A 26083-nucleotide genomic window follows, 5' to 3' on the forward strand; every position below is an offset into this window, starting at 1 on the left:
TGTAATTAATGGAAATGAAGCGCACACTGCTGCAGACTTTAATACTGTGTGGGATATATGTTTCGATGTGGGTGCATGAACGCATGAATGGATAACCCTGTGTGTATGAAAAGTATGACAAATACAAAAGTGTTAACATTATCCAACATTTCTTCTGCATGTTGATTGTAACTCAGGTTGTGATTCTTCACTGCACTTACAGTTTAGTGCTGTTAGATGAGCCTTTTTAACACAAACTTCTCAATATTAGTTATCCTCACCTGTGACCTCCCAGGTGTAGACAGCCCGCTTTGATCACCAGGACACACTGCTGCAGGTTAACGTGCCAGCAGAGGCTCCCACTGCCAGCACTGCTGTTTACACCTGAGCAGACAAAAGAGTTTCATGTGACAAACTAAACATTTAGAGTCCCCGCTTCAGAAAAAACAGCTATAAAATGTTAATGGGATGAGTTAACACACCTCTCCGTGTTCTGGCAACATTTACTGTAACAACAGAATTATTATTATTTACACGACGTTTCATAACACATCCATGAATTCATCCCAGCAAACAAACAAATGTGAAACGATGTTTGCAAGCAGCAACTCCCAAACACGCACAGTAAAGCTGAGATTATACTGCAGTGACTGTGCATGTAGACGTTCCTGATGTTTCTGTCACTGGAGCTCAGTTCAAACATCACAGACTTTATGTATCCTGAAGCTGGTGATGAGGCTGGTTTTGGATCAATTCAGACCCAAACCATGATTGACATGTGATCAGGCATCGAACACTGCTGTGACAGTGAATAAAGTCTTCATGAAAGCAAAGGGGCACAACATTTGGGGTAATGTAAAAACACATCTCAAAAAAATATAAAAAATATGTTTTTAGATATATTAATGTGGCAATGTTAAATATTAATATACCTTTAAATGCTTCATAAATTGGTATCAGCTGATTAATGGATTGCAATTAACCACTTTCAAAATCAATACTGTAATTGATATGATGGCACACTTTAGCTTCCATACCAGAAACAGGGATGTTAAAAGTTATTCAAAATGTTAAAAGTAAAGGTTTTGGAAAGGACAGCATACAGACAAACACTAAGACAAGCGCCACCTGGTGGTGACGTGAGCATCGAAGCTAAACTCTGCCGCTCTGACGGCTCCAGGAGCAGATTCCACGAAGGCCATTTGTTAATCAAAGTGAGTCAAAGCCAAACTAACATGCACTGTTTTACACTAATTGTGTGTGTGTGTGTGTGTGTGTGTGTGTGTGTGTGTGTGTGTGTGTGAAATATCACACTGTGTTTCTCATATTCCTCTGCTCTCACCATGTAGACGTCAAACTCACGGAGGCATCTGCTCATCTCCCACAGCCAGAGCATGAAGCAAACAGTGGAGAAGGAGCATTCATCAGCCCATCATCCTCCCTGCCTGGAGGATTTACCTTTACCAAGAGAGGTCTGTGTTTTACTTCTATTGAGTTTTTTTTTCCCGCCCATGAATAAAAAAGGAAGGTAGCGCCTGTAGCAGGTTCCAGGTTTTTGTTCACTATCAATACTTCAGTATATAACTAAATGTGTATTGCAGTGAAGTATCTCAGAATTACTATTTCCACTATCAAACAAACAAAACACAACAACCATGCTGCAGGACAAATGCTATAAAACCAACATAGGAGCAAACTTTCCAAGTATTTTATTAAAAAATACTTGGAAAGATATGAAGATATTCAGGTAAACTCTGACGGGGAGGGACCTCTATGAAGAAGAATAAAAAAGAAAAATCAGACAAAGGCAGGACTCTCTGCTGTTAAACGCTTAAAATATGTATTTCTGCCTTCTTTTTGGAACTTAGTAGACAGTTTTTTTTAATCTTTGCATGACTTTGTATCTGTTCTGCCTGTCTGACATGATGAGTGGATCAACGATCCTCCACAGATCCCTCACTTGGTTGGTTTTCTATCTGTGGAGAGCGAGGGCCTCAGCGTCTCCCTAATGAGGACAGAGGACAGAAAATGGCATAGCCTAAATTTTTCTTTTTCCAGAATAAGGCCACAAGATGATTTAGAGATGGCCAACGGGCAGATTGGATTGAAGTCTACAGCAGAAAAAACTGTCAGTGGCAGAAGGAATCTCATTGGATGAGTTCAACCTCAGTGGGCAGACAGACATTTTTAGTGTTGTCAAACAAAAAGCCTTTACTTTCGAATAAGTGTCTGATCAGAAAGAATTATCACCTCATTACACTCAGTCTGACATTGCATCCATTCAAAATTATTTCTGTGGGGAAGGAGAGGGATTCAATTTTCTCTAACCAATCACTGGAGACGTATCCACCTGAATCTAACGTCATTTTAAGTTGACGCTGATGCAGATTTATGCCAGTGTACTGGATTTTAAGAGCGCTAGCTGTGGCCTCTAGCAGTCGCCATTGTTATTTCTCCTCCTTGGTTCCAATGCACAGCTTGACAACCCTTGACAACAGCATGATAACGCCGCTTGTCCCGCCCATGGTGCAGATTGGCTAATCGTTAGTCCCCCGCGGCGCTGATTGGATTGTCTGCTTTTTCAGATGAGAAACTGCTGCTTGAAATCAGAGATGTGATCAAAAAAAAAAGCAAAAGTGCCTGCGACATAGTTTTGGGTTCTGAAACTATTTTTGGCCTCTAAAAAAAGTGATACAACAAAGCTCCACTGAGCCTTTAATGGCTCCATGTCCTCGGGATGCTGATTAATCCATTCTGTAACAGGAGAGCACATGGACTCCATGTCCTCTGCTATTTTCTGATGTTTGTCGAGCTCCGTCTTTGCTCCGTGAACAGTCTGCTTTTCTGCTCAGTTGTCTGTCTGTTCTCTTGGGCAGCTTCCTCCTCAGTTGTGGAATACATGATAGGATTTCAGTCTGTTTAGAAGTGGTGCACATAAAATCATGATCACCAAGGGGCTGATGTCATTGATTTGCTCCTGACCGACAGTTTCAGTTATTGTTTCTTTGACTGGATTCACAAAAGCCTGCATTCGAAAGAAACCTGAAATAATTTCCAATTTCACCTTAAGATTTTTCAGCAGTGACCTGCCTGACAGGTATTTATCTCACAAAGGGAAGCAGAGGGAAAGCAAAAACAGGAGGGATAAAAAATGAAAATGCAAAGCGTGAGAAGAGAAGAATGAAACATAAACTACACTGTGTTACTGTTAAGTTAAACCAGGTTCTGGTTCACTGACCGGAGTCTTCTTCAAGGTCGCGATGATGCTGTTCAGCTTGCTCTCCATGCTCCATTTCCTCAGATGCAGAGGTGACGTGGAGCTGAAACCTGGCCAGCTGAGCCCGGTGATTCTCCAGGTCAGACTCCAACACAGTGTGACAGGCAGGATCGATTTTTAGCCCAAATCAAAACTCCACACAGTCACAGTTAAAAAAAAAAAAAAAAGCTGCTGGCATTGAAGATAAAGAGTCACATTACTCTTTTGAGAACTCCTAAACTCTACAAACTCATGCTGGGCCACCGAGCAAAACACACATTTCCATTTGACATTTGACAGAAGTGCATCTATAAAAATATGCAGTAATAAAGTACCACTAATGCAGCTCTGGGAAGGGAAAGTGCAGTATATCGTACATCAGATAATGTTGATCATATCATGCAGTGTTCATCATTTTGTGAAATATGGCTGTTCACTTTGGTACAGAGAGTCAGATGAGAAGATCAATACCACTCTCAAAAAGACTGAAAACAGGGGAAACAGACGGCCTGGCTCGGCCTAAACAAACAGGATATAATGTGTTAATCAGTGAGCTTTAAAGGTGTTGGTGGGTGGATTTTGTTGCCTTCGTTGTTACCTCCGGATACTGGTTTCATCTATGCTGTACAGACATGAGAGTGGTATTGATCTTCTCATCTGATTCTCAGTAAGAAAGCAAACGTGTGCATGTGTCAAACTGGTTCTTACAGGTCCAGTGTGGAGGATTTAGGTGGACTTATTGGCAGAAATGTGGCATAATATTCACAGTTATGTTCATTAGTGTATAATCACCTGAAAATAAGAATTGTGTTTTGTTAGCTTAGGATAAGTTCTCTATATCTACAGAGGGCGCGGATCCTCTTCTAAGATGTCTGCCATGTTTCTACAGTAGCCCAGAATGGACAAATCAAAAACTGGCTTTAGAGAGCACCTTTCTCATTTTTTGTGGCTTTGGTGGGTCGGTGCAATCTGCTACCTCACCACTAGAATACCATTAAATCCCACACCTTTGACCTTTAAAAGACACGTGTTTTAAAATGTAAAGGTCCAGTGTGAAGGGTCTGGTGGTGCATTTCCAGAGAATGGGCTGACGATGATCTGCACTTTGTTGCCCTTTGGATAATAGCGAGACATCAGCTCCTGGAGGACCGTCTCATAGAGCTGTCACAGCAGAAAGCCTTCATGCAGCTCCACAGGGAGCCCTCCACAGCTACAGCCAACAAGGGATCCTTCAGACTGATACACACCCCTGAGAGCAAACACAGACTGTCAGCTACAATGTGAACTATTTAAGTGAATTTACTGCTTCACTGCAAATGTATGAATGACTGCATTAAATGAAACCAGTGGGGCATTTCATTCCCCTGGTTAACATATACTCCTACAGATAAAATGATGGGCTGATGGGTCTCTATAGAGATCTTCTAAAAATGTAACTGGAAAGCAGACAAACTCGGACCCTCACACAGCACATCTATGTGAAAGCTGAAATCCCTTCCAGTACCTCAGCTGGTCCTGTTCTTCCTTTCCTTGCCTGATGTTAGTTCTTGATCACCTGATTCAGCTGAGAGCACGTTCTCTCAAGCCCTGCAAGCTGCTCTGTCAGATATTTCTCTTCTGCTGTTATTATTCTGTCTCTCCATCGTTGTTCAGGCTAAACTACATGCCCGAATGCATGCAGTGGTATGAAGGCACAGGCGTCATTCAGAGGCTTTGTTAAACCTTTCTGCTTCCCTACCTTGCTTTTCCCGTGTTGATTTTCTCTTGACGGTTTTGTTCCTCTCTCACTGGTTGAAAGAAAGTTTTGCCCAGACACAGAACCAGGTTATCATATTTCCCAATCGGTACCTCCTTGTGAGCTTTGCAGATGATCTTCACTTGGTCTTTCGACTTGAGATAGAGACCCTTATTCTTCTCTCAGATTGTCAACTCTGCCTCTGACGCACTGAAGCTTATTGTCTACCCTAGTCTGCGTGAAAGATAAAAGAAAGAGCGAAACATCTCGAGGCCTGACATTCAAGTTAGAAGAAGCGGAGGACGTCTACTATAAACATTAAAATGCGGCATGTGAATTAAGGACAGTCGATTTATCTGCTGGTGAAAGTCTGAAGGGCTCCAACATTTATAGACAGACTTGTATATCTCACAGTGTAGGAACACTTGTGACTCACCTGACAGAGCTGAAGGTTGTCCTGATGTTTGTAATTATTCTCTTCCTTTTCAATGCGCTCCTTCGACGGCAGTACAAGCTGTTCCTCCTCTCAGAGCTGAGAGAGATAACACGAAATTACCCTGATTCATCTTCTTGAAAATTATGAGCCCACAGGAAACGTTAGGCAATGTTTTCCTTCACTTTTTCTTCTGGTTTTGTCTTCTCTTTCTGTTCATACACACTTCAGAATTCATAATAAATGATAAAAAGCAGATGAGATTCAATAAATAATGAACCCATTTAAAAAGTTCAGATTGTAGGAGTAAGTGGCATCTTTGGAACCAGCTGAATACACCTGGCCTCACCCTCCCCCACGGTGGTTACTAAAAATGGGAAAAAGGCAAAAGGCACTCCCTAGAGGCAGTATTTGGTTTGTCCATTTTAGGATACTGTAGAAAAATGGCAGTGCAATGTGGTGGACTCGTGGAGGACCTGCTCATGAATTTATGGATCCTGATATTGTTACGCTAACCCTGAAACAATCATCACTCCTCATGTCTAAACCTAACCATTCTGACATTTTATAGACAAATCCTTCAAGAAAATAATGGGCAGATTCATTTGAAAACCTGAAAAGAACCATGTGAAGCACGATCACACCTGATACAACCAACATCTACCTAACAGAGATGATGTGGCAGCTCAGCTTCCTTTTATTTACCAGATAACTCAGTGACATTTACAACTAATGAGAAACATCAGTCCATGTGTGAATGTAAATACGTCTTATATGTACATTCACAGTTGGGCAGATGGTACAAAACAGTGAAACAGTGCCATGCCTATAAAATGCATGCACGTTTACAGTGGAACATTCCTGGCCAAGAGTAAAGAATGTATACAGCTCAGAGGGATGAAGGCCTGATTGAAACACTTTGCCTTCACTCCAAAATGGGTTTTATCGGATGTTTAGGGAAGGTTTAATAAGGCTTGGACACATCTGTAACTCAGGAAAAATAGCTGATTTGCTCCTCAGTCTGCAGGTGTGACATTCAGCGCACTGATGCTCAGTTGAGATGCAGCCGCTGTAGACGTCCCTTTTATAAGCATCTGGTTCTCTGCTTTTGTGTCTGCAGCACTAGAGACCATTACTGTACTGTAATGGCATTTGAAGACCACTGCCACACTGGTAAAGACAATTACACCATTCCCAACAACATAATAAGGACATGATAGGGCGTGAAAGGGGGCATCCTCGAAATGTTCACTCATTCACAAGCAGGGATGTCTACCTACAGCAGTAACTGCAGTTCACTGAGTTTGATACACACTGAGCACTGTTTGACTACACAACAGTTAAAGCACACTCATATATGATAAAATGAAACACAGTCCTTTGTGCTTAAACAGCAACAATGGATGATCTGGTTGCCTTAGTTTAAAGGGACGACACACTGTGGATTCGTGTTAAACACACAAAGGCAAAGTCAAGAGCAGATCACACTACATTTAGAAATCTGGGTTTTACTGCCATTGTTGCCGATGACGAAATTCACGTTGGGCCCAAACTGGAACGGGCAGAGCAAATGTTGACACATGGAAGTCTTTAGAGGGACGCTTTCAATGAGGCCAGTATCTCCTGAGAAATACATGCAGACGACAATATTCAGCCGTTAATGAGCTGGTGAGAAGCAAAGACAAAGAATTAGTGCTTCAAGAGGGGAATTACTCACTGTGGCAGTGAGAGAAGCTGCTGGAGGAGGATAGTCTCTGATGGTTTGTATCATCTGGTGCATCTTCCATACGACACCCCCAGCTGTCACTCTGCAGCTCTTGACAGCTGTCGCATCACTGATCATTCTGCCGTTCCTCTCACTCACTCTGCAACCTGGAATTAACAGGAAGACAGAATACTAATGTCTGTTTTCTAAGATGTTATTTCTTCACTACAAAACAGACGCGGACTCTTTAGGTCAGTCTGATCGGAGTTACCTGGTGTTGTAAGTTTGTGATGTCTTATGTGTTTTGTGTTAAACTGAGGAAAATGAAGAAAATATGAAGGGACAAAGGTTTTCATGTCTGGCAACACAGACTTGAAATACCCAAGTTTTTGAATTAAGACAAATGTGGTGTTATCAGCCATTAATTATGACCATGACTAAGTAAACAAATTCTTCAAGTTCCTTCTCATTCGAAACTGAATATTATTTGAAGAAGTGTAAAAATGTGGCCTACTGCAGGGTAATATGTGAAGATACTAAATAGCTCTAAGCAATGCAACTCCAAAAAAGAAAAGGAAAACGTTTCAAAGAGTGATCATATAGAAAAAAGAAATGTGAGCCTTTTTGTCTTGAAAGTAACATCCTGAAACCAGCAGTAACATAGCAGCCAGCAGCTAATAATAATATTAATAATGAGCTTTTGGGCTGCCAGATGTTTTCAAGCTGATTCATATCAAAATTAAAATTTATCAAACCCGAACCTCTTTCAAAAAGTTTTGAGTTTGGTTACATCTCTGAATTGACAGTTGTCGGGCTGTAGCAGTGACAGGTATGGGTTATACGTCATTAATACGGAACCGTGGCGTGCTGCGTGATTGGCTCACCGCCCACCTGTGTGTGCGCGCGTTCACGACACGGTTTGTTTGTTAAAAGTAACGGTAGAAACGTCAACAGCAGTTAAAATCCGGCAGCGTCTGAAATGTGCCCCGTAAACACGTTTAGATTGTTAGTAAGAGCCTGCTTGACGTCTTGCGTGTATTTTGCGTGTTTTCTAATCGCCCAGAGGAATGTGCGTGCAACCCAAAGCGTTTAAGAAAGCCCACGTGAGCGGCCGACTCCGCCTCCTGCAGCTGAATGATGATGAGCCTCCTGCGCCGAACACGGTAAGAAAATCGACTCAGTCTGCACGTTGGTAGAAGTCACTAAGTTCATCAGGGCTGAATTCTTAAGCTAAAACATCAGTCTGGTGTAAAATAACTGTTAGATGAACTGTGAAGCATGATTCTGGTGATTACAACGTGTTTTAAACAGGGACAACCCGGTAATTTTTAATTGGTTCAGTTTTCTCAATAGAGTTTGCTTGTTTGCTTGCATTTCTCCTTATTTTATCATCATTATTGTTTCTGAACATAATTGCTAATTGTTTCACCAAAGTTAATTGATTTAAGTAGCCAACTAATTAGATGCTGAGATTGCAAGTTTTTTCTATTACTATAAAGTATCAGTGAAAAATGTCAAGCAATGCTTCCCAAAGCCCAAGATGATGTCTTCAAATGTCTTGATTTGTCTACAATCCAAAAATGCACAAACAAAACAAACAACCAAATGACTGGAAGGGGGTTAGCCTGAAGCCCACTAATAATTCTGCCTACAATTAAGAGTACGGTCTGCAGTAGAAACGCAAAACAGATCTAGGGTTTAGGTACATGTAGGTGGTAAACACAATATGTGGACACTTCGATAACTGTTTTATATTCAGAGCTTAACAAGATATACCATTGAGGTTTAGTATTTGGTGTGTGGTAGTGTTACTTTGTTGCCATGTTACCAGTTTTGACAGAAGCTACTTTCAGGCAAACAAACAAACAAACAAACAAAAACTTTGCAAGGCTGTCAAATTGGACAAGCCTCTAAACAGAAGACTAACTGCATTTCAAAGGTGATAGAGCAACACCAATGCCACAGGTTGACAGTACATTAATACATCTCTAGTGACATAATCAAACATTATGTGGCGGACATTTTGACATGAAGCACTTAAATGACCATTCAAGCAGATTACTGAACTGAACTGGAAATTCTTCAAATTGCTGGCATTACCCTTAAGTGCTTTATAATAATGATGAAAATGACTACTTTTGTAACAGTAATACATTTATTTATATATATATTTTTTCTATTTTGCAGGTTTATTTGATGTCTGAGCTTCACAATGTGTTCAATTCCTGGGCTCCCAACTCCAGGATCAGAAGTACCAGTGCTCATCACAAGGATTAACTTGAACCCAAATTGTGGTCTTGTGGAATTATGGGTTAACATTGTTGATGGAAGGAAGCACATGAGAGATGACATTCAGATTCCTACAAAGAAGTTTTGTGGATCAGAAGGAAAACCAGGAGATCTCTGTCTGGTTTGCCTGAGTGACACCTGGCACAGAGCTCGGATTCTGTCGATTCAAAGTGAAATTTACAATGTTTTCCTAATTGACCAGAAACTGCCTCATGTCACCACAAGTGAAGCTTTAGCATGGGACAAGGATGACAGTTTTCTCCTCCCACCTGAGACTGAATCATGCATACTTGCAAATGTCCTCTCCATTGAGACTAATTGGCCTGAAAGTACCACAAAGTTTTTGAAGTCTCTGCCTGGCAAGAAGTTTAAGGGACTCGTCCAACATGTGCTGATGCCAGACAGAATCATTCTCCTTGACATACCAATTGTTTCCAAGCAAATCTGTATGTGTGGAGTTGCAAAGAAGATACCAGCAGATGAGTTTAAATGCCTTGTTCTGAAATGTCTTCATTTACCCAAAGAAAAGTATCCTGAGAACTACCACATAATGCAAGAACACAGTCTGAATGTTAATTGCCTGCTTGAGAAGCATGACCAATACTTTTACCCAGAACTGTTCACTGACACTTTTGAAACTGTTAATGTGACAGAGGTAATCAGTCCACAGAAAATCTTTTGTAAACTCCTAATTTTTTCCAAAGCAGTGAAGCTACTATCAGAACAGATCCACCAGCACTATGAGGAGAGCTCAGATTTAGGAGAAGTGCGACCACAGACCTGCGGGGATCCATGTGCTGCTAGAGGGATAAATGGCAGATGGCATCGCTCGTTACTCAAGCAAGACATGACTAGCGATGGTGCTATTGAAGTCTTGCATGTCGATGAAGGAAAAACTGAGCTAGTCCCAGTTGGAAACATCAAACCACTTCATGGAAAATTCCTAAGAATGCCAGTTTTCACATATCCCTGTTCTCTTGATGGTGCAATAGATAACGAGTGGACTACAGAGCAGACTGATTACTTCAAATTACTGCTTCTGCACCAGACTGTTGTAGTGAGATTTGTCCACCACAATATACCTGAAGATGTCTATTATGTCACTCTCAGTGCAGCCAGTGCTCCATTCCTAAATAATTATTGTGCTGAGATGGCAGGGCGTTTTCCACCCTCAAAGACGGAACAAGATTCCAATGTCCAGAATGAACCCATTCCCTCACCAGTGCTCAGTTCAGTTGGAGACAAACGACGCATGGATGTACAGAACAATGTCAATGGCATAAATGTTGATGGTTTACAAGAGGAAAGCCTGGCAAACACCAAGAGCCTAGCAGTTGATGGCAGGACAGATGATGTACCCACTTCTAGCTCTGATGAAATTCATATCAAAGATGGCTCAGAACATCCAAATCATCTGGCACAGAATAACGGGCATCGTTCAACAGGTCTCCCATCGTTGTTGCAAAATGCTTGTGATGACGATGTGTTTACTGTAGGAAGTACTGTCAATGTAAATATTTCTTGCATTGAAAGTCTACAGAAATTCTGGTGTCAGACAACAGAAAATGCTGACTCTCTTAGACTCCTTATGCAAGACCTGCAAAACTACTATGCACCCGCCTACCCTCGGCCACTTGTTGAGTCCGTCTGTGTCGCCCGTAACCCAAACAATGGGATGTGGTACAGGGCAAGAATCATTGCAAATCACCACTCCCCTGTTGTAGATGTGAGATTTATAGACTATGGTCAAATTCAAAAAGTCCCTCTCCGAGATGTGCGCCCCATTGATCCAGTTTTCTTACGACTGAACGCACAGGCTTTTCAGTGCTGCTTATTCAATCTGGAGAATCGCACTAATCCCACTGCCATCGCATGGACTGATGCTGCATTAACAGAGTTTCAAAGGTTTGTGGATTTAGGTTCTCCATCAAACATTGGGTTGAAATGCACTGTAAAAGCTGTAATGTCTGATGAAGAAGGCCTGCGGCTTAACATGGTAGATATTGTAACACCATCTGACAGCACATGCAAGCTTCTGGGTCAAAGATGTGCACAAGATGAATCTTATGTGCACATTCCTTTACAAGTCCCTTCAGATTCATACAATTACTCCACTCATAATATTGAGGTGGGTGGAAAGGAAAAAGTGTGGGTAACCTCTTCAGAGAATGTCAATCACTTCTACTGCCAACTGGACAGGAATTCTCATTTATTTGAAAAAGTGATGGAAAATGTTCACCAACACATTGGCCAGCCCCAGTGCACAGTTCACTCACTTGGACTTAATAGCATTTGCTTTGCAAGGTATTCTGATAATCATTGGTACAGAGCTGAAGTAGTAGAAATGTCTCCAAAACTTACAGTTAACTTTGTGGACTATGGTCATACCCTTGTAGTGAATGAATCTGATATTTGCCCCTTTCCCACTGAAGCAAGTATCGCCAGATCTGTTCCTGTGCAGGCCATTCCACTTGGACTATTCGATGTTCCTGAACAAGTGCCACAGGAAGTCAACCAGTGGTTTGCAGATAATGCTATTAACTGTAGTTTGACCATTTCGGTGGTAGCAAAAGGGGCAAAAGGGAAGCTAATTGTTGAACTCTTTGATGGAACTGTGAATGTAAATGCCAAAGTCAGAGAGAGGATATCACAGATGACACAACAAAAGATGACTGGTCTTGCTCAGCAGACTGATGAGCAGCTCTCAAAACATGCTAGTGTGCCAAATGAGGACTGTTTAATGCGAGAGAATATGTCAGTATTAATGAAGATGACAGAAGAAAATAATGTCCACACCAGGAATGGGATGTGTGATAGAGCTGAGCACAAGATGAGTTCACAATCCATAAATGATGTGTCAGCACCAGAAATTAGACATGAAGAGACTTTAAATGAAGGAAGAAAGCCAACTTTGGATGTCACTCTTGAGGACAGAGAAATTGTGTCAGCAGAGATGTTCATTGGAGGCGGAGACAGTAACTCAGACATGACACAACTTTCTCTTCCTTCTTGCCTTGAGGGAGATTTGAAAATCTGCATCTACAAGAAGCCGAACATTTCTCTCAATAAGACAGAGGAGGTATATGCTTCCTGCATTGTTGGACCATGTTACTTCTGGTGTCAGTACGCCAACACGGAAGAGCTCGACAAAGTATCAAGGCTTGCTCAGGAAGCAGGACAGGCACAGCAGGATATAATGTTCGCCAAGACTTTGGGTCCTGGTAGTCCATGCCTTGCTCTTTTTTCCAGTGATAACCAGTGGCATCGAGCTCAAGTAATTCACAACACTGAAAATACACTCAATGTTGTATTCATTGACTATGGAAATGAGTATGATGTTGACATCGAGAATGTGAGACCACTGCCTCAATGTCTACTGGAGAAGGCTCCTCAGGCCTTTTTGTGCTCTTTGATTGGATTTGATAAATCCAAGGGCTCTTGGGATGACAATGTTAACGATGACTTCTACAATCTTTTGGTCGATAAACCACTCAAAGTAATAGTGTTTAATATGGAAGACCACCCAGTGATTGCCGTTCCTCAATATGCAGTGCAACTGGAGTGTGACAATATGGTTGTAAATGACACCGTGCTGAAATACTGGAAACCAGTTGCCAATGAACATGTTGTGACAGAAAACCCTCAAACGGAAAACCTACTCCACAGTGGTGAAATTAAGTCCAACATGACAGATGTTAATGTTTCCAAAGGAAGTGTGACTACCAGCATGTACAAGAATCCAAACATTTCCAAAAACAAAAAAGAGGAGGTATATGCTTCTTGCATTGTGGAACCCCATTTCTTCTGGTGTCAGTATGCCAACACAGAGGAGCTCAACAAAGTGTCAAGGCTTGCTCAGGAAGCAGGACAGGCACAGCAGGATGCAATGTTCCCTGAGACCCTTGGTCCTGGCAGTCCATGTCTTGCTCTTTTTTCCAGTGATAAACAGTGGTATCGAGCTCAAGTAATGCACAGAGCTGGCAATGCATTCCATGTTGTGTTTATTGATTATGGAAATGAGTCTGATGTTGACATCAAGGATGTGAGATCATTGCCTCAAAGTCTGCTGGAGAAGGCTCCTCAGGCCTTTTTTTGCTGTTTGAATGGATTTGGTGAGTCCAGGGGCTCCTGGGTTGATGAAGTTTACGAGGACTTCCACAATCTTCTCGTTGATAAACCTCTCAAACTGACAGTGTTCAACATGGTAGACCATTCAGAGATTGCAGTTCCTCAGTATGCAGTGGAAATTGAGTGTGAGGGAGTGGTTGTAAATGCAGCAATGCAGAAATATTGGAAACCAGTTGCCAAAGAACATGTTTCGATAGACAGCCCGCAAACAGAAACCTTCCTCCAAGATTGTCAAACTGAGTCCAACATGACACACCTCAGTGTTTCTGAAGGAAATATGAATACAGGCATGTACACAGAACCAAAAATTTCCAAAAACAAGACAGAGATGGTATATGCGTCTTGTATTGTGGAACCCCATTTCTTCTGGTGTCAGTACGCCAACACAGAGGAGCTCAACAGAGTGTCAAGACTTGCTCAGGAAACGGGACAGGCACAGCAGGACATAACGTTCCCTGAGACCCTTGGCGCTGGCAGTCCATGCCTTGCTCTGTTTTCCAGTGATAAACAGTGGTATCGAGCTCAAGTAATTTACAAAGCTGACAATGCATTCCATGTTGTGTTTATTGATTATGGAAATGAGTCTGATGTAGACATCGAGAATGTGAGACCACTGCCTCAGAGTCTGCTGGAGAAGGCTCCTCAGGCCTTTTTGTGCTCTTTGAGTGGATTTATTGAGTCCAGGGGTTCCTGGGTTGATGAAGTTTATGAGGACTTCTACAATCTTCTGGTTGATAAACCTCTCAAACTGACAGTGTTCAACATGGTAGACCATCCCGAGATTGCAGTTCCTCAGTATGCTGTGCAAATAGAGTGCGAGGGAGTGGTTGTGAATAGACTGATGAAGAAATACTGGAAAGGACTGGACACAGACCATGCCTTGGCAGAAAGTGTGGCATCAGGTTAGTAGACTACTTGGTGTCACTTCTTGAAACATTAGAAAGGTCTTGTTGCTAATTTACATTTAATAGGTTTTAAATCAATGTTAATTCATGTCATTCAAGTCCATGGGTGAATGGTTTGCCTTAATTTCATTTAATTAATTTCATTTAATTACAAGGACAATAGAAAATTTAATACATATCATTCTCCTGTGATAAAAACCTATTGCAGTAACACCTTTTCATGAATTACAAACAACTGACTCGTGCGTTATTGATATTTAGACACAACTTTGTTGTGTGTGTGTGTGTGTGTGTGTGTGTGTGTGTGTGTATTTTTTATTTTTTTTATTCCTTTTTATTTTTGCATTTTCTTTTGTTTGTCTTCTACATCTTTCCCCGGGTGGGATTAATTAATTTATATTTTATCTTAATTTCATGCCACTATCAAGAGTCATCTTCTGTAGAGAATGAATGGAAGCATTCTTAAATTTAAGGTTGTCAAAATGTGATCTAATCTTTGTGATTGTTTGTTTCAGCTCTGGACCCAAATTAATGCCCATGTGAAAATCCAGCTGTGACAGAGCAGTGTCGACTTCCTTGAAAGGACTACACTCGTTAAGCTAATCATGTGATAATTTTGTGTCAATAAACATACCGTACTTGCATACCTGAATAAGGGGGTAATTTTTATGGACTGCTTATCACTACTCCTTTACGCATTTTGACAAAATTATTGACCGTATGAGTTGGTTATATGATGACATATAGAAAAATATGTGGTTAAAATGTAGCCTGAAGTATTAACTTTTCACGTTTTTTCGGCACGTTGGTCAGAATGACTCCTGTTAGCCTAGCTTAACGGTCACTTAGCTTAAATTCTGCATTCACAAAGTGCTGAAAGCTGTCGCAATTCTTAATAATACTAATATAATACTTCTATCAAATGATCTTTTATAAGCACAGGGGGTCATTAATTTCTTCAGAGTTTCATGCTCTTTAAGAGAGACACACCCGGGTTTCACCCCCCCTCTACAGCAGGTGGCGGCATTACCGTTTGCAGGTTCAGGTTAGCGCTTGGCTCCATCTTGTGTTGATCCGCTGTTGCTTGGCGACTGCTGTAACGAAATGACAGAGTTGCACCAGGCAGCAGCAGCGGGGGATTTTGATCAAGTTGAGGAGATTCTGGGGCAAAATAAATGCGATCCCAACCACAGAGACGTCGACTGGAGCTACAAGACACCTCTCCACTGGGCAGCAGCAAAAGGTAGTTTGTGGATCAGCGGAAACTCGCCGTGTCCCATGTCCTGATAACACCTGCAGGTCTTAAATATCACGAAGTTGACACCTGTCGCCATTCAAATCGCCATCCCTTCCTTCTTTGGGGACTTAATCTCATATTTACTGTAGTTGTAGCTGTTTCTTCGTCAAAACATTTCTCTGTGTTGTATAGTTCAGCTATAAGCTCGCCAAATGTAAAGGCCCAGTTATTACATGTCTGCATATGTATGTTGGGGCTAAAAGATGAATGACAGTCGTTAAATAATCAGACTGGAACATTTAAAAAAAATGATTTGAGGTTTAAACATAACTTCTTGCTACAATACAGCATCAGAAAAGATCAATAACTTCGTTTTAGTAGCCACTCAGTGTTAGTCTGTTTATTAAAAGACCTGTTAACCAGTTTGGGATTGATTTGTTCCATTCTTTCAAAGTGTCAATCCAAGTTTTTGAATTGATACATTTGGATCAGAAAAATTTCACAAGTTCCCAGAGACCAACACGTTGTCCTCAGATGTCTTGTTTTGTCTGACCAGCGGGGCAAAACTAATATTCTGTTTGCATTTTACATAAAAGAAAGCTGGAGTGATTTAAACAATCAGTCACATTTGTTTCCAAGAACTTTTCAGTCGATCAAATAATTGATGACTTGATAGTTGTTTCACCTCTAAATTTGTGTGTGTCTTTTACGTGTTGCACTCTATTTTTTTCTGTTGCTTCCTTTGTCATTGTAAGAGTTTTTCTTTACCACAGTAAATAAGAATTTGTTTTTGAAAAATCACCAGGTTCTTAAATGCCTGTGTCCAGTCATACTGCTGTGCCTTTTCTGCAGGACATACAGACACGGTCAGGGTCCTCATTGAGCACGGAGCCCGGCCATGTCTGAGGACGGAGCATGGATGGACCCCTGCACACTTTGCTGCAGAGTCCGGTCGGCTGGCTGTGCTGCGGCTGCTGCACTCTTACCATGCACCTATGGACAAGGAGGACTGCTGCGGAGACAAGCCAGTGCGAATAGCTGAAATATACGGACACCAAGACTGCGTTCGATTCCTTAAAAAGTATGAAATGAAGCTCAATTCTCAATGGTTTTATTTCATCCTTGGCTATCACTTGTCATACTTTAATTGAGCTACTCTGTTATATACAAAACCCTTCTTTTAAATACATTGCCAAATAACATTATCCAATGACTTCATACATCAGACAGCTAAGTTACCCTATTTTTGTGTGCTGCAGAGCAGAAATTGAATGGCAGGCCTACCGGAAGATAGCAGCCCAAAAAGGGATTTCCATGGATGACACAGATGAGGAGTGGGCAGAACAAGGCAAAGAAAATGAAGAAAACCGGATCTCTAAAAGCAACACTCAGATGTAGGCCAACTGTAACTCACATTTACACAACAAAGTGTGTGACATCTTTGTAGCCTTTCAGTTAACAGCGTTTCTGTGGCATTTCAGTGCTTCAGTACAAATGAAAAACATGTAATAATGTAATATGTACAGGATCACTGGAACCATATTTGTCATTATATGTAGTTTAAAGTAACTAAGAAACATTTTTTTTCTCATTAGAAACACATATCTACTGAACAAACATCATACAAAGGACTTTAAACTGTATCACAGGTAATGAACCAAAACAAACAGCAAAAAGGAAGTCAAATCAGAGAGTAAATGTATGTTATTATGCTATTATCTGATGTTTTATGTGTAAAATGTATGTTTTGATTGGAGAGTGCACATATTTGAGGTGATCTTCACTTCTTCCAAATTGACTCTAACATGGTGGAGCTATGGTTAGTCAGTGTCGGAACCTGGAGAGCAGAGGAGACGGATCTGTAAAATGTATCAGTCGTCAATGTGGTACTTTACACATGAGTAAACCAACTATAGTGCACTTACACTCTTTTTTAGACGGTTCAGCAGTGCATCACGGGTCTGTAAAATGAATTAAAACATTTTTAATGATGCGATACTGCCTGTTTGTGGTTTATAACGTTTCTAATTATTAAAAAAGTCTAGCTTGTGATGTAATTTGGATAAACTCCAATAGTGAGACAAAATCCCCCCAATTTTTCCCAGATATCTGGGGAAAATTGAGGGGATTTTGTCAGTGTTAAATATCAATATTGTTGCAGTTTTTAATAAATAAAATGACTGATTGTATAAAATTCAATTGAGAACAGCCACACAAACCTAACAACTATCCAGATGTACAATCAATCATAATATTTTCATAATACAATAATTTTATAATAATAATTTTTTGCTATCAAGATAAGGTTGCTGATATATTTTGTTATAGATTTTAGATGATATTGTCCAGAATGTGGTTGCATTGAATTCTGGTCTCTTTAGGCTACTTTAGTTTGGTTAGTGTAAGTGCAGAATGATGATTTAAAAAAAGCTGTCTTTGACTCTTGATGTTGTAAATATTCAGAATATCTTCTGCTGGCTTACTACCAAAGTAACATAGCACCAAACAACATAATTGATCCAGAAATGCAAGAAACACTATGATTTAGGTTGGCATGTTCTTTTTAGATGTAAAAGTACATTACCAGTTTGTCCGCCAGGCATGTGGCCAACAAAATGAACAAACCCTGCAAATGACATGACAGAGGTTAGTGCACAAGAAATACAGTTACTGCTCCAGATGTTTAGTGGAAGATTATATTGACCGTACCTGGAAGCCATTCAGCAGGATAAAGGCATAATTGGCCACGAGTGCAATGTCTCCAGTTGTGAGATCAAGAAGCAGTACAGCGAACCCTAACATCCAAGTCACACCGAAGACTGGAGTCAGAAGAACAACTGACCTGATGACAGTTATGGCTGCCTTTCTTTCTTTCTCACGAGATGATTCTGCGATCTTTGGGTGATCCAAAAGCTTCATGATTACCACCAGCATGGAGATCACATTGATGAAAACAATAATACCGACTGGTATGACAAATGCAAGGATGGACCCTGACATAAGTCCAGTATAAACCAGCCAACAGGTCTCCTTGGAGAAGTACAAGCCTTCAGCACCACCCTTACTGGCAAGAAATGTGATAGTAACAATAAGCAAAGGACACACATAGCCCAGGACGAAAGAGAACCTCAGGAAGTTTTTCTTGCTCACAGTATGGAAGAGGAAAATGGCTTGGTGAAGAAGCATGGTGCTCAGACACAACATCCAAAAGAACATGGACAGGTAGCAGAAATGCTTCAACACCGTAAAGGTCTTACACCAGATTACTAAAATATTGGCAGGCTTTGAAGATGCTAAAAAACAGCAATCTGCGACTAGCAAACATATAGAAATGTTCACATGGGCAGTGTGGCGTAAATATAGCATATTTGTCTTAACTACAGCCCTCCAGACAATCAGTTCTATCACTAGGCTAACAACAAGTGACATGATTGATACAGACAGTCCAATGTAGGTTATCTCAGTTATCCCAGGGACGTTCAAGGGATACCTTGACATTAGAACGGCAAATGAGGACAAATGGCTGCAAATGCAGCGTCCCTCATTAGAAGGGCCATCCCATCTGCATCCAGACTCTGACCATCCTCTGGTGTTATTATCCCATGACACACACCGTATATCAACATTACGAGGCCTCGGCTTGAGCAACTGGAAGGTAATTTTAATCTCAACTGAATCTGATTGGTTGCTTTCAGCGGTTGTTGACACAACGATGCTGTTAGGCTTGTACTTGTCATCGTTGTTGGGCAAATAATTCTCCAGTTGTTTAAACCCAGCTGTTTTTACGCTGCCAGCCTCTGAAATATTAAGATGGATGGTGACATCGAACACTTTGTTAACACACTGTGACCCCTGTGAGCAATTGCTTGCCGCGACTTCGATATTTTTCTGTTTAGGGACATCTTTTATGTCTGCCATTTTAATTAACTGCTCAACAGAACTCAGATATCTCTCAGCCAATGAAATATTGCCGTCATCAGCCTTTGTTTCCCATGATTTGTTCAGAGACTTTTCCAACAAATTGCTGGATGACTCCAGAAAGTCCTGAAAAGAAATAAGATTTTTTAAACTGCAGTTGATTCAAGTACAACATGTCTGCTCAAAGTTAGAAAAAGCCTTTCTCATGGTTGTATTCATTATGAAAAAGAATAGATGCATGGAAAATGTGCCTATTTGGCACTATTTACACTGAATAGTTACACAAAATAATCATTATTGGCATCTTAAAGTTCTAATCCTTAAGATTTAATGTTTAATGTGTGTTTAATGTGTTTGCAGTTTGCATTAGCAACAACTTAACGGTTATCAATTTGATAAAATTACGCTGGGTTACACTCATTTCCCGTGAATCCTTCATTCATGCGAAGGCAATGTGAATCCAGCACAGTAAGGTGGACTCCCACCACAAAGAAAACTAGTATATAGAGAGGACATTACTGAATGTAAATACACTGAATGATTACAGCAGGAAAAATACAGACCATAAGAGATATCAAAAATCTTAAGGGTTATAACTTTAAATGAAAGATTTGAGGTATTCCCTTTTCATCTCCATATTGATTGGAACCCATTGAAAACATTCAATGAAGATAATGGAGGATTCTTTAATACTTACAACTGCTGTTGATTCATTTGGCTGTAGCTGTTGCCTTTCACTCAAAGCAGAGAGTACTTGAACAGATGCATTTATGTTGGCGAAAGTGTTGATAGTCTGTGAGTTATTGGTGACATTCTTAAGGAGGGAAAATACATGTGCCGCGTTTCCATCGAGTGAGCCAAGTCCAGTGTCAACAATCTGTAACAGCAGTGATGATTTAGGGTGACAATTGTGTCAAAGTTAAAAAGTCTAAGGCTTTAATCTCCAAAGAGATGAGGCTAAATATGAAATGCTTTTGGGAGTTGCTTTGGTATGAGCCACTTTTATATTAAATGATGGAGATCTCATTCTATAACCTTCAGATATGAAAGTTCGGCTTACGTTTGCTTGTTGCAGCACAATGTTCACTTCCTGGCTCACACATGTTGAAACCTCCGAACCCCATGTCGCCTTTTCGGAGCTGAAATGATAAGTCGATAAATTGATTAATCAATCAACAGAAATACAATAACAAATATGATTATCAATTAAGTGTTAAAGTTTGAGTATTTGCAAGTTTTCTTAGTCTAAGCAATCGTGATGGCCATTTTTCACCATTTTTGGACAATATACAGACCATTTAAACAGGAAATGGCAATAAAAAGAATCATTAATTAACAGCCTTACCCTTCGTGGCATTTCCTTTGTATTTGTCCAGCCATGTTCTTGCACTGTAACACTGCAGTGAATCCAGCTTTGGTGTCTTCCCAGTCATCTTCAACTGCACAGAACTGATCATTTTCTGTTGTGAGCAGAGGATAAGGTTTGAATTATCATTTATTATTTACGTTAACTAAAACAACTAATATCTGTAGGATGTTAATTTCAGAAGAACAAGAAATCTAAAATTCTGTCAGTGCAAAAAATATTTCATAGCTCATACAAATATTTGCTTGCTGTGGACACTACATATTTCATTAGATTGTCCATTTGAAGACGATATACAGTGCATAAAACCACACCTGGTAGAAGTAGTAAACATAGTGAAACAGTTGCAGTTTGGTTAAGTTTAGGCCCCTCATTTGGTTTGGTTTAGTAAAAGATCATGGTTTGGGTTAAAATACTAAGTTAACATTGATTTTTTTTGTTTCACATGTGACATGAACAGCGGTCTCCTGGGTGAAAGTTCTGTTTTAGACCAATCGGTTCACCCCAACGTCCTTCCTTTATCGCTCTTTATACTGACTGCCTAAAGGCTTGAAGGCATCAAGGCTTGAAGGCAAACTTCTCCCACGAGCATAAAATTCACACTGAGAATTTGGACACTCAAAAAGAAAAAAAAAGAAAATTTTGCTAGCAAATATGGAGTGATGCTGGACAAAGCTAATGTTTTCTGACAATATTTTAACTAATACATACCATATATGATATTGATAGAAGCTGAAGCATTTCTTTGTTGATTGCATCTGTTCCTCAGAGAGCATGTGATTTGTGGTGTATGTGCAGTTGAATTGCAGCCAACAATCATTTCCGCTGCATAAGTACATGTTCTTTCAGTAGAATCTGCAAAGATCGCACATGCATGTCATGTATTTCAAACTCAAGGTTGCACAAGGATTAATCAAAATGAATGGGCAAAGAAGATGAACACTAGAAAATGTACTTACTATTAGGCATCACTTTTATTGCTGATAGGTTGCCTCGGCCGTCCCATGTCACAGTATAATTTTCATCGCTCTTCTCTATCTCACATTGAACTCGTACAGTCAGTAAATCTGAACTCTTTCGGCAGTGTGGAAAACTTGGAGCCATGCTGATGCCAATGTCTGGCAGGAGGGACACGTTCATTTTGAAGCTGGCTTTGTGAGATATGGTGTAGAAATCTGCCTTTTGATTGTAGACACACGTGTACTCGCCTATGAAAAGAAAGCAGGCGAGATGGTTAAAGCCAATATGTGTAGAACTTTTATGTGATTATCAGGGTTGCAAAATAACTAAGTAGACTTACTCAAGTACTGTACTTATGTACAGTTTTTAAGGTACTTGTACTGTTTAAGTATTTCCATTTTATGCTACTTTATACTTCTACTACACTACATTTCTGAGGCAGATATTGCACATCTTACACCAAAACATCTATTTGATAATTGTATGAACTAATTACTTTGCAGATATAATATAAATCAACCAATAAACTGATATATTATTCTAGGTTAAGCCGACAAGCAGAATACAAAGTGAGTAAAATTAGCTCCATCCCAGAAGTCTTGGTGAAAGGATTTTATTGTGCCTGAATGGCAGACATCGCTAGCCTAAAGCAAGGTGTGGGGCGGACTTCAGATGTCAGGTAAATCCACTCCTTTCTTACTCCACACCGCCCCATTTTTTTCACTTTCAAGTTTGGTAGCCTTCAGACTCAATGGATTTCACTCAGCTTACTCTGGGGCCACAAAAGGCTTTATACTACTCTTTTTACACATGCAGTAGTACTCCCCAACACCTGTAGACAGACTTTGATGTCTAAGATTCCAATTTAAGCTGTAACAATAAATTTGTGAGATAAATGTAGTGGAGTAAAACGTACATTTCCTTTACTTTCTAAAGTGGCATAACGCAGCCTAAAGTACCTCAAAATTGTAGTATTTCACTGTCACTGTCACTGTAAGCCAGCTGGCAGGATAATGATGTGAGATGTAATTACATTGAGGAAACAAATGTACCTGCCCACATTTTTGATATGTTTCTAAGTGCGACTTTGGTCTCCATTGGTTGCATGGTCACTTGTGACTCTGTGCCATTGGTTATGTCAAATACTTTGTTGTTTCTCGCCAGCTGCCACACTGGTTGGGTCTTCAGGTCCTCCTGCAGCGTGCATTTGAGGTCATACTGGCTGTTGTAACACACAGGGTTCTGTGGCACGCTCATATGGACAATACCTGTGAAAAAAATAAGAGCTGAATCAGTATAGAAACCATGAAAAGCTACATCCAGATGTGTGTCTGTCCATGAGTGAGTGGGTTTTTCCAGGTTTAGAGTCTCTTTACTTCACTTACAACCATAATAAAATTATGTGCTTGTGCTTTGATAGTGGATTAAAACTTGGACCAACAATTGTCACATTCTACATTGTAATTTGACTCATTGTTATAAATAAAAATATTAATTAGGGCAGCTTTATTAAATTGGAATACTTACAAGACTAACAGTCTAAAGGAATGCTACCATGAGGTCTTAGGCGCAGTGGTGCTTCAAGCTAAATGCTAATATCAGTATGTTAACATGCTCACAATAACACTGCTAACATGTCTTAGTTGTTGGCATGGGGTCTTAAAAGAGTTGGAACATTAAAAACTTTGATGTAACGGTGGACCAAGAGGAAAAGCGTCAACATTTGCATGACATTTTGTAAGAATCCATTTGGTATATGTGGAGATATTTCAATTGATAACTGAAAAATTTGGCCTGCTGGTGGTGCTGTTGACTTAAGTCATTAGGATTCATCCTCTGAGCACCGTGAATATCTGTACAAACATTCAGGACAATCCATCCAACAGTGAGACATTTTATTCTGAAGCTTAGTGGTGGACCTAAAATGAGATCTATGGTTTAAAGTCATTCATGTTTAATCAAAAACTAGATTTAAGGAGGACAAATTACAATTCAGTCCAGGTTTAACATGAATAATAACAAGTGCATTTCAGCCTGCATTAGATAAACTTACCTCTTGTGTCCAAAACAAGCACTGCTCGTTGCAGATTATCGCTCAGGATGAGTGATTTCTTGATCAGAATGTGTGGCTTGATGCTGTAAGCAATGGTCATCTCAAAATCTGCAATGATACTTCCAGTCCTTCAGTGAAGAGAAAATACAGATTTCAGTCACACTGAAAACAGAGAAAAACTAATTATTTTATTTGGTCAACAAAGCCAGTACCTGTAATTGGTAATTCTTAAGATGTCAAATCCCCTCAAAGTGCTGTACACCATTTTCATCTGAAAGGTAACAACTCGTAACATTTACAGTACATAAATTAAAAACATTGTTCCTGATCTGATAAAGGTAGTTAATGAAGTAATGGGCTGTTTATTCATAAATGTTTGCTTTTACCTCCTTTAACACTTCGTTATTGCAGACCTGATATGGCTCAGAGTTTTTTTCTGACAGACACCCCAAATTGTTATCCTTCAAAGTAATGGATCCCGTGACAGTCACTGTGAAGAAAACAGTGGTCAGTTTTTTAGACACTTGCATGCTCGAGACACAGAAATACAAACATAATATGTACATGCAAATACAGTAGGAATGACCATGTACCTGCGGTGTCTGAAACACACATGCGAGAGGAGTTCGTGGGGAAGGTGCACGTCTTGTTGCCACAACATTCCTGATTAGATTTACAGACTTTATCACTCCATCTGTGGTGTTGCTCGCAGGTACACTCTGTTCTCGTTGAGACATTCTGACAGGCTGATTATTGAAAAAGAAAAGCAGAATGGTTTTATTTAATCTGGATATTTTTTCCAATGAAATCACAACATTCAGGATTGAAGTATAAAAAAATATTTACTTGTTGTCGTGGTAAGGTTGTCAATGATCACCATGGGGCTACTCACGAAAGATGTCAGGACCTTGGTTATGTTTTTGATTGCACTGTTCTCTATTGTCAGTTTGGCATAATACATTTGTGTGGAATTGCCTGAAAGATGCAAAACAGGCAGACATCAACTTACATTTCAAAATGTCACACACACTGCATCTGTTTAAGAACAATGTTGTGCTCAGACAAAGTGCTCATTTTGAAACACAAAATACATTTTACCATTTCCAGAAGCCTGTAAAAGTCAAAGGAAAAGAATTTAATTTAATACAATTTAATGTTGCAAGTCTGAATGTTCAGGTCTGATGTGTGATGCTGATGCTGATGTACCTGAGAGGTGTTGAGCCCCACAATATAAAGCAATATAAAAATCCACATCCTGCTCCTGCAAATCAGCAACAACATTGGAAGTCATATCTGTTGGCATTTGGTAAATGAAGTCTGTGTCTCGTTACTTAACAACAGCTAAATGATTCCAGTATGAAATTCTTAAAGTGGATTCACCTGTTTATGAGCAATTTGATGTTGATTACTCCTGCGCTGTTAACAGCTGTTCTGATCCTATCAGATTAAATAACCTGTTAGATAATAGTTAATATGATTGCACTGAACTGCTGAGATGAAAAGACAAATATGGCACTCAAAGTAATTAACAAGTATATTACTAAAATATATTGAAAGATTTGGTGTGTTAACAGTGAAACATTTAACTTAATAATAATAATAACAATAATAATAAATCTTTAAAACTGCTGAGGCATGTTAAAAAATTTTGCTATCTGTACATGTGTTTTGTAGGAAATGTATATTAATGAAAGATAATAGATATAGAAAGATCAGCGAACCTGTTTTCCTGGGTCTGTATCAGTGAACCATCACAGCTGTGTCTCATGATGTTTGAAGAACCCGTCTGCACCCACACATGACAGCAGCACACTGATGGAGCTGCTGCTGCTGCTGCTGCTGCTGCAGAAACTCACAAGCAAATGAAATTCAGTTTCCAGTATACTCCAGTGTGTCATCAGTAGCTGGTGGAATTTATTGCACAGGCATGCAAAGTAACAAAAATGCAGTTATGCGGGCCTAATTTGACTTTCAAAAAATTGAGATGGTGCCTGGTCAAATGATGTTTGGGCTTGCTTGGCCATGGCTATGAAAAAAAGGGTGATGTGTTACATGATAGCAGAGACAAAGCAGACATTCAGGCCAGGGTTCAACCTGCAGACCTGCCTGAACGTCTCGC

The 26083-nt window shown here is 40.0% G+C and overlaps 4 protein-coding genes across 4 annotated transcripts; 2 read left to right on the forward strand and 2 right to left on the reverse strand.

Annotated features, from left to right (window-relative positions):
- Positions 1-256: 256 nt before the first annotated feature.
- Positions 257-7955, reverse strand: smc6 (structural maintenance of chromosomes 6). Its single transcript, XM_076749047.1, is given in 21 exon segments — positions 257-363; positions 1294-1399; positions 1853-1984; positions 2675-2826; positions 2829-2862; positions 2930-3004; positions 3218-3269; positions 3271-3359; positions 4307-4392; positions 4395-4484; positions 4708-4766; positions 4768-4862; positions 4865-4894; positions 5127-5204; positions 5407-5495; positions 5753-5770; positions 6384-6525; positions 6890-7026; positions 7121-7187; positions 7190-7275; positions 7913-7955. Coding segments are annotated over 21 exon segments (1767 nt in total).
- A 1365-nt stretch (positions 7956-9320) lies between these two features.
- On the forward strand, positions 9321-14432 carry tdrd6b (tudor domain containing 6b). The gene has a single exon (XM_076749048.1). It carries the CDS (start codon positions 9321-9323, stop codon positions 14430-14432), a length of 5112 nt encoding a protein of 1703 aa, XP_076605163.1.
- Positions 14433-15525: 1093 nt separating this feature from the next.
- Positions 15526-17065, forward strand: ankrd66 (ankyrin repeat domain 66). The gene is made up of 3 exons (XM_076748908.1): positions 15526-15673; positions 16520-16748; positions 16927-17065. The coding sequence occupies exons 1-3, from the start codon at positions 15535-15537 to the stop codon at positions 17063-17065; spliced, it is 507 nt and encodes a 168-aa protein (XP_076605023.1). The 5' UTR covers positions 15526-15534.
- A 319-nt stretch (positions 17066-17384) lies between these two features.
- Positions 17385-25431, reverse strand: adgrf3a (adhesion G protein-coupled receptor F3a). The gene is made up of 18 exons (XM_076748907.1): positions 25345-25431; positions 25171-25225; positions 25063-25075; positions 24811-24939; positions 24558-24710; positions 24351-24454; positions 24177-24235; positions 23965-24092; positions 22964-23179; positions 21911-22159; positions 21663-21806; positions 20931-21045; positions 20646-20724; positions 20283-20462; positions 18377-19711; positions 18252-18293; positions 17593-17628; positions 17385-17504 (listed from the first exon to the last, which is right to left on the reverse strand). The coding sequence occupies exons 2-18, from the start codon at positions 25216-25218 to the stop codon at positions 17448-17450; spliced, it is 3087 nt and encodes a 1028-aa protein (XP_076605022.1). The 5' UTR covers positions 25219-25225; positions 25345-25431; the 3' UTR covers positions 17385-17447.
- Between the last annotated feature and the right edge of the window lie 652 nt (positions 25432-26083).

The sequence above is a fragment of the Chaetodon auriga genome, chromosome 14 (genome assembly GCF_051107435.1).
Source record: "Chaetodon auriga isolate fChaAug3 chromosome 14, fChaAug3.hap1, whole genome shotgun sequence".
Lineage (NCBI taxonomy): Eukaryota > Metazoa > Chordata > Actinopteri > Chaetodontiformes > Chaetodontidae > Chaetodon > Chaetodon auriga.

What these genes read in the sequence shown, in the direction of transcription:
- adgrf3a (XM_076748907.1), bottom strand. Translation starts at nt 25,218, where the DNA reads ATGTGGATTTTTATATTGCTTTATATTGTGGGGCTCAACACCTCTCAG. An exon ending in GTGTGTTTCAGACACCGCAG is followed by an intron (nt 24,455 to 24,557) that starts GTACATGGTCAT and finishes TTTTCTTCACAG; the next exon opens with TGACTGTCACGGGATCCATT. An exon ending in TGAACCGTCTAAAAAAGAGT is followed by an intron (nt 17,505 to 17,592) that starts GTAAGTGCACTA and finishes TCTGCTCTCCAG; the next exon opens with GTTCCGACACTGACTAACCA.
- ankrd66 (XM_076748908.1), top strand. Translation starts at nt 15,535, where the DNA reads ATGACAGAGTTGCACCAGGCAGCAGCAGCGGGGGATTTTGATCAAGTT. An exon ending in CCACTGGGCAGCAGCAAAAG is followed by an intron (nt 15,674 to 16,519) that starts GTAGTTTGTGGA and finishes CCTTTTCTGCAG; the next exon opens with GACATACAGACACGGTCAGG. An exon ending in TGCGTTCGATTCCTTAAAAA is followed by an intron (nt 16,749 to 16,926) that starts GTATGAAATGAA and finishes TGTGTGCTGCAG; the next exon opens with AGCAGAAATTGAATGGCAGG.
- tdrd6b (XM_076749048.1), top strand. Translation starts at nt 9,321, where the DNA reads ATGTGTTCAATTCCTGGGCTCCCAACTCCAGGATCAGAAGTACCAGTG.